Source organism: Musa acuminata, chromosome BXJ3-2, assembly GCF_036884655.1.
Source record: "Musa acuminata AAA Group cultivar baxijiao chromosome BXJ3-2, Cavendish_Baxijiao_AAA, whole genome shotgun sequence".
Classification (NCBI taxonomy): domain Eukaryota; kingdom Viridiplantae; phylum Streptophyta; class Magnoliopsida; order Zingiberales; family Musaceae; genus Musa; species Musa acuminata.
The window spans coordinates 5709305-5717397 of NC_088350.1; the positions used below are offsets into that span (position 1 = coordinate 5709305).

The 8093-nt window shown below is 39.5% G+C and overlaps 1 protein-coding gene across 1 annotated transcript; it reads right to left on the reverse strand.

The window, feature by feature from the left end:
* Positions 1-6639: 6639 nt before the first annotated feature.
* Positions 6640-7533, reverse strand: LOC135631709 (uncharacterized). The gene is made up of 3 exons (XM_065139484.1): positions 7435-7533; positions 7149-7355; positions 6640-7058 (listed from the first exon to the last, which is right to left on the reverse strand). Exons 1-3 carry the CDS (start codon positions 7457-7459, stop codon positions 6655-6657), a joined length of 636 nt encoding a protein of 211 aa, XP_064995556.1. The 5' UTR covers positions 7460-7533; the 3' UTR covers positions 6640-6654.
* Between the last annotated feature and the right edge of the window lie 560 nt (positions 7534-8093).

Here is an 8093-nt window from a genome sequence, read left to right on the forward strand (position 1 = left end):
AGCGGCTTCCATGGACCAACGTGGCCACTGTCCGCGAAACCCTAACCCTAGAAGAAAGGGATGTGCACGGTGGCCCTCGGTGCACCAGTACGAAAAAGCCCTCCAAACCCACATGGGGTGCGTGACCTGTCTCCGATATATCCAAGGAGGGGGAAAGGTTGATGCCAAAAGTTAGGGGGTTGCTGCTTGCTTTTCTATGGTGTTTCATGACCCCCTTCTTCGCACGAGGGTTGACAATGACAATGGTGGCAGAAGAAGAGATGGTGGTGGTGGCGATTTCGACGACTTGAGTGGCGGTATATGCGCTGCTGTATGTGGCTCGTCAATGGCCATCAGATGGCCGACCGCCGAGTTTTGTTTCCTTTTCTTGATAGAAAGCTCCATTACTGGTATGGACGATTCATCGTGAGTTGGTAGCAGCTTCTTTCAGAGACCAAGTTAGTCATTGCACGTATCATCCTGATCTCTTGATGTGTAGATGATGATTCTTCCATTTTGAATTGAGTGATTGGAATGTTGGTCCATTCATAGCGTCTTTGTCTCAGTAGACAGAACAGAGTATGACACAGGCAGCTTCATTCACCCCACACAGCATCTTTGTGTTTGAGAGAGTACCCGTTGTTGTCGTAAAGATGATGACCATATTGCAAAAGATTGAGGTTTCAAGGAACAAATCTGTGGTTCCGAGTCTCTGCTACTACATCCACAAGCAAGCATGCACCACCAACCATCTCAAATCAATCACTAGCTATCAAGTTCTCCAGGCTTCCTCCATGCAAACAAACAAGCTATAACCACAACTCTCTCTCTCTCTCTCTGTCTCTAGCATTCTAACAAGAGGAACCCCATAACATGTAAGGATGAGCTGGACTTACATAATTAAGGCCCTCCAAGCTTTGAGAGAGAGAGAGAGAGAGAGAGAGAATGTGTGTGGGAGTGGGAATAATCCCGGGTGTTTTGATGAGAAGAAAAGGAGGATGAGAGAGAGGCATGGGGGACAGTAGGTTGGGGATGCAAGGTATCATGTGAGTCCATGTGAATACCCATTCAAGACTTCACATTGTCTTCCCCTTATGTATTATTAGTCTCCAATTTACATGGTGCCATAAACATATATAAGGAGCCTTCCCCCTGCTACTGCACGGAGGAGAGCAAGCATTTGGGTGGTGGTGTTGTTGTACTTGGCCATCGTAGGAGGAGAACTTGTGCAAGATGGTTTGGTCCATGGCAGTCGATAGTCGTCGATGGCCATGGCCGCTTGCTTGGGAGTCGAGCCTGATAATAGCGGAAGCACAGACGGCCCAATGATTTGTCCACATGGGCCTTGAAGACAGAGCTTCTAGAAGATTCTAGAATGTCATTGAGCCCGACTACTCCAAGAGCCGATGGCAGATAGTGAACCGTGGAGTTCAAACAATTAATGAGAGAGGTCACAAAATACATCAAGTACTTGCAAGTGTGGGTTAGGGTCATGTGAGCCATGGTTAAGCTGTTATCGAAGAGCTCGGATAGTTGGATGAGTGGAGCTTTCCTTGTAACATCCTTCATTTCTGAATTTTCGTATAAGTTTCTAATTGTAATGTAAGTATCTATTTTAAGTTTGATAAAATTTCAAAGTATGAATCTGAGAACTTATTCATAAGAGTTGGAGGATTTGTTAAAGAAAAATATGAGGACCTATATGTAAACCCTGAGGACCTAATCGAAAATATAATAAATACAAGGACTAAATTGCAAAATGTACAAAATGACAAATCCCACCGTTTAAGCCTCTCTGCCTTCGTTCTTAAGGAAGCAGAGAAGGCAGCTGCGTGGATGATCAGGGAAAGAAAGAAAGAAGAAGAAGAAGAAGAAGAAGAAGAAGAAGAAGAAAAGAAAAAGAAGAAAAAATTGGGGCTTTAAGGGTTTTTGCTCAAATCTTCTCATTTAGGGCTATAATTCTCAAAGGCAAGTGTTCTAACCCCATCCTACAGAATTATTAGTCTTTGATCTCATATTTGTTCTGAATTATTCGAAAGATTTCAGCCTAGAACCGGATATTTCTCTTGTTGGATACAAAAATCATGGATCTGAAATTTTTCGGTAAAGACCCCTATACATTGTTCCAGCCATAGTTTTCAGTATCGAACATGGATTTAGGCAGGACCTTATTTATTTGAAAGTAGACTCTTATACCTTCCTTTTGACACTGATTTTGAAAAATTTGGACTCCGAATACTTACCCAAATGTCTGTTTCAAATGAGCCTATGGATGCTGCAAAACAGGGATCAAGATTTCTGACCTTTTGATACTAAAATACCTATAACTCCCTGTTGGAAATTCTGATTTGTACCAAACTGATTTTATTTGAAACTAGACTTGAAAATCTTTCTTTTGATATATAGATTGAAAAATTTGGAATTCAAAGGCCTATCCTGCTATCCGTTGATTCCGCCCTATAGATTCTGTAAAACAGTGATTTAGTCTTTGACTTTTGGTCACTAAATCCATGGTAACTCCTTGTTGGAAACCTTGATTCGTATGAAACTTATTTCATCAGAAAACAGATTGATATATCTTTCAACAGTAGTTTTCTTATGGGTATTGGAGCATAATTGATATTCTGAAGTATTTGTTCTATGTGCCACTTGAATTCTGTCAGAATTCGAGCTTTGGTCGATTTCGCGTATTCTGTTCCATTCCTTTGGATATTGAATTCATCTAACCTTCTTATTTGAATTGAGCTAAATATGATTGCTTGGAATCCCTGTATACCCTTGCTTTCATTTCATTCCAAATCTGAATACATTTGTGAGAGATTTGTTCCTTGTATCGTATTGTCTTGAAAAGGCACATGTACGTTTTGTTGTTCCGCGTGTGCTTCCGATATATGCTACTTATTGTTAAAACTGCCCTCTTGTACTCTGGTATTTGTGGGATTGTCTGGACCTTTGCAAGAAATGGTAAAGGGTATGTGTTTAGAGCCTGCGATGCTCTGTCAGCCCCCTCTGGCTTCACCTAGACGTAGGTGGATGGAGCTCCCAGACGTGGGAGACTTCTGTCTAGTGGTCATTCAGAAATAGATGAATCACGTTCTGTCTGAGGTCCCACTACACCTTCTGTATGTTTGATATGATATCCAAAGCTTTGGTTATGTGTTTCGGTACATGCTTTGGATAAGAATGATATGATTGCAACGTTAAAGATGACGTTTGAGCTTTTGTACGGTATTTGTTATTGATATGCTCTGAAAAGTTTCATTCACTGTTGATATGCTTCGAAATGTTCCATATGCCGTTGATATGCTCCGGAACATTTCATATGCCTTTGATAAGCTCCGATATGTTTCATTTGTTATTGATATGCTCCAAAACGTTTCATTCGTTGCTGATATGCTCCAATTACTCTATGCCCCATTTGTTATGAACCAATTATGTATGATTGAAATGACAGTTGTGATTCTGCACCTAATGATATTACGTCAATGAATTCGTATATTCTGCCTTGCATTTTGAAACTTTATCTCTTTGGAAATTGCCTTATTTTGATATGGATATGTTAGTCACTTGCTGAGCTCTATATGCTCACCCCGTTTGTTGATAAATTTTTCAGGATAGCGTATCGCTTACTTAAATATTAAGATTGGGCTGAGGCAATGGAAAGTTAGAAGGTTTTGGGCAGATCTTTATTAGCATATATGTATTTGTTGTATAAGCCACTCTGTATCTAATGAAATGTTGACGATGAATCTAAACCTGTGGATTTTGTGTAAGTTAAAGGATCCCTCATGTTTAGGATTTTGGAATGTTAAGTTAAATTCATGTAATGATATGAACTTATGGTAATCGTTGGTTTGGTGACTGCATAGACTTCCCCACTTGTGAATTTATGTTGTGGTTATTATTTTGATGGTTTGAGTTCAGATTGTATGAATTATCGAGTGATGTGTGGTATGTTTATGAACTGCACAGGGTTATAAATTTGTAGACTATAGAGGTGAAATTTTGATCTGAATGTTTTCTTAGTGACCTCAATTGTGTGTTTGGATCCTGGATTAGTTGTGATGAAAATTTTAATATTGTCGATATTTTGATGTGCGTGACAGAGTTGGTATCAGAGCATGAATTGAGAATCACTAAGAATATTATCTTTTTTTGAGGTTTATTGACTATTACTTAGAGATTGATCAAAGAAAATGTTCTTTTGATGTTTTAGGAAGCAAGGATGACGAGATCATCTGGTTCTCCTGTTGCATCTACTGCTGATCAATTGAGTGGTATCATGCGGACTTTGGAGACTATGGCACAAGTGATGCAACAACAACAACAACCTGTCCAACAAGGAAGAAATGATAGAATAGGGACATCAAACCAGACGGGGTTGGGAATTGAACAGTTTAAGAAGCTTAGTCCTCCCAGTTTTAGTGGTGAGTCTAATCCAATGGTGGCAGAACGATGGATGATGCAGATAGAGAAAATATTTGATGCCTTAAGTTACCCTGATGATCGAAAGGTTTTTCTTGCCACCTTTATGTTGGAAGGAGAAGCTGAACACGGTGGAGAATGATTAAGAGGATGTCTGAAATCAAACATGAGCCAATGACATGGAAGTTATTCCAAGAAAAGTTTAATGATAAATATTTTCCAGATTGTATGAGAGAGCAAAAAAAATTGGAGTTCTTGAATCTTATCCAGGGAAGTATGACGGTTACAAAGTATGAATCTAAATTCACTGAGCTCTCCAGGTTTGCCACACATATGACTGATGATGAATCTAGAAAAGCAAGAAGGTTTGAAAGGGGATTACGGCCAGCAATAAGAAGAAGGATAGAACATTGAGGCTTTGTATTGATTATAGACAGTTGAATCAGGTGACCATAAAAAACAAGTATCACATACCTAGAATTGATGATTTGTTTGATCAACTACAGGGTGCACAAGTATTCTCTAAGATTGACCTGAGGTCAGGTTACTATCAGTTGAAGATCAAGGAGGAGGATATTTCAAAAATAGCTTTCAGAACTCGATATGGTCATTATGAATTCTTGGTGATGCCTTTTGGTTTGACAAATGCCCCTGCAGCTTTTATGGAACTAATGAATAGGATATTTCAACCGCTCTTGGATATCTGTGTAATTATATTTATTGATGACATATTGGTGTATTCAAAGAGTAATCAAGAGCATGAGGAACACTTGAGAAATGTATTGTCCATACTAAGAGAAAAGAAGTTGTATGCAAAGTTCAGCAAATGTGAATTTTGGTTGAATGAAGTTGCTTTCTTAGGCCATGTGATTTCAGGGAAGGGTATATCTGTTGATCAAAGAAAAATAGAAGCTGTAGTTGAATGGGAAGTACCAACAAATGTAACGGAAGTTAGAAGCTTCTTGGGCATGGCAGGTTATTACAAGAGATTTGTGGAGGGATTTTCTCGAATTGCTCAACCTCTCACCAAACTCACTAAGAAGCAAGGTTCGTCGAACCGTACCGTACCGGCGTTTCGACGCCGGCTCGGTACGGTACGGTACGGCGTACCGAGCGGTATACCGAGGTGTACCGCTCGGTACACTTAATTTCACCGATTTATCCCTCCGAAAATACCTAAAAATTAAAAAAAAAGTTAGGATAGAGTTTTCAAGTTACAAATAAATATAGTAATAGTATAAGTTTAGCAAAATCAATGTAAATTAGATAAAAATAGCATCACATATCTTTTTCGGGCTTTGAGGTAGTCTTGTTCGAGGTTCGTATTTCAGCTCGTTATAGATTGAAATATCTATAGAAAAATCAGTTGAATTGTTAGACTATTTTGTTACAATATAAACTCTAAAATTCAAATGAATTAAATAATCATATATCTAGATATACCTGATTGTTAATTCTACCACCAAAACGAACGACGAGCCTCCACGGGTGGTGGATCGGGGTCCTCGATCCGATACATATCAATATGATACGTTTGTTGGACCCAATCATGAAATTGATCCCATGACATAGTGTATTGATACACCGTATGCCATTGATGCATCAATGTGGTACTGATCGTAGATTGATCGTCATAAATCATATTTGTCCAAGGCAGCTCTTGAGGCATATATTGGTGTTGTTCTGTATCATGTTGTTGCTCAGAGAAGGATGACCAACTATCACCATACTGTTGTTGCCCATATGATTCTTCATAATACGATGGCTGTGAATACGATGAGTCTCTTTCTGTGTCTATATCATGTATGCTCTGTCGCATTTGTTCATATTCATCCACTGCCTTCCCCTTCCCCTTCTCCTTTCCCTTCCGCGCATAAACTTGACCAGTACCTTGTCGAGTTCCATGATCTGAATCTTGAGTGGCATGTGTAAAATATTGCTCCTCAGTCCATTCACCACCCTCAAGTTGTGCAGACGAGACCAACGACTGCCCGGTATCACCGCCATCATCTGTTGAGGCACTGCTGTCCGTGTTGCTGTCATGTCTCTGGACCGAACGAGAAAGAGAATGTGATTGTGAAGGTGTCTCGTCGCCGACTCGATTCTTTCCAACATTGCAACTGATGCTATTGCCTTCCCCTTTGCCTTTGCACGTTGGGCGGACGAGTGTGACCGTTGGGTATCGGTAGTTCCTCGAGCAGTTTGACTCATACCATGTTGTAATCGAGGGGGATTTTCTACCCGTTGGGGTTATGCTTCTTCTTCTTCTATTGCCTCGGTGATAAAACGTGAAGGACGCTGAGGATCTCCCGCCTCATCAAGTAGAGGATCCTCTTGGTTCTCTGCTGCTTCAACCCAATCTAACATTGGCTCTGAATCTTCGTTGTAGAATTGGAGGTCAATGGGATCAATATCTGGTTCCTCTGGCTCCTTATCCAACTCAGCACATCGTAATTTTAGCCGCATATTATAATGGACATATACTAGTTTCTCTAACCGTCTGTAGGAGAGTCTGTTGCGGACTTTCGTATGAATCAATGCAAACGTTGACCAATTACGTTCGCAACCACTAGATGTTGTTGTCTGTGAAAGTACACGAACGGCAACCTTCCTTAAATGTGGTGCATCGCCTCCAAATTGTAACCACCACTCGACTGCAAAAAGATATAAATAAGATTTTATTAGCATAACAAATAATTAACATTAAATATAATTGATAATCAATATGCATAACTTTTCCTCACCAGGATCCATAGTGTAACGGCATGATATAGCTACAACGTCGGAGAATGAACCAACTGTTTCTCGAAATAATCGACCCTCCATAAGAGCATCGGCTGCCTCGGTAGTGTTTGGCAAGAGTCGATATATAACATTTCGTAGTGTCGTTAGGAAATTATTTTGCGTTCCGAGAGCATATCGATATTGAATTGCCGGGTTTAGATAATACGCTGCAAAACATAATTTTGTTAGTATGATAATTTATTATCTAAATAATAATAAATTTAGTATTTTTGAATATGAATTTACCTGCATTATGGATATCTTGATCCATATGAACTTCGGTCCGACGATCAATGATTCGTACGTATTGGTCGGCCTTAAAATCATCTTTGAATGCTTTCCTGACCTCCTTTCTTGCTGAAATCAGCATATATTTAAGATACGGCATTTGTGGACGCTTGTTCATATCGACCTTACGGAGGACAATATAAAGTGGTTCCACACCTTTTATGATTTCTGCTATAGTCTCCCAAAATCTAGATGAAAGAATGGCCTTTTCTATCTTCTTTCCATCACTTAATTTCGAATATCTGGATTCAGACCACTCTTGTGAGCTAGCCATTGCCTTCAAGCCATGTCTTTTTTGCTGTAATGATTTTAATGCAATAAAATTTGTAGCAAACCGAGTAATTCCAGGTCGAAGTATCTCACCATTTACATACTTTTGCATTAATGCGTGGACCCAATGATGATTATATATAAACTTTGTAATTGATTGTGCTCGAGCTACACATTTCTTGACCGTATCCAACTCACCAATATCCTTTAGCATTAGATCTATGCAATGAGTTGCACATGGAGTCCAAAACAAAGTTTTTCTTTTTTCCATCAATTGCAAACCGGCTTTTTTGAAATTCGCTCCATTGTCGGTTATTATTTGGACAACATACTGTGGTCCAATCTCC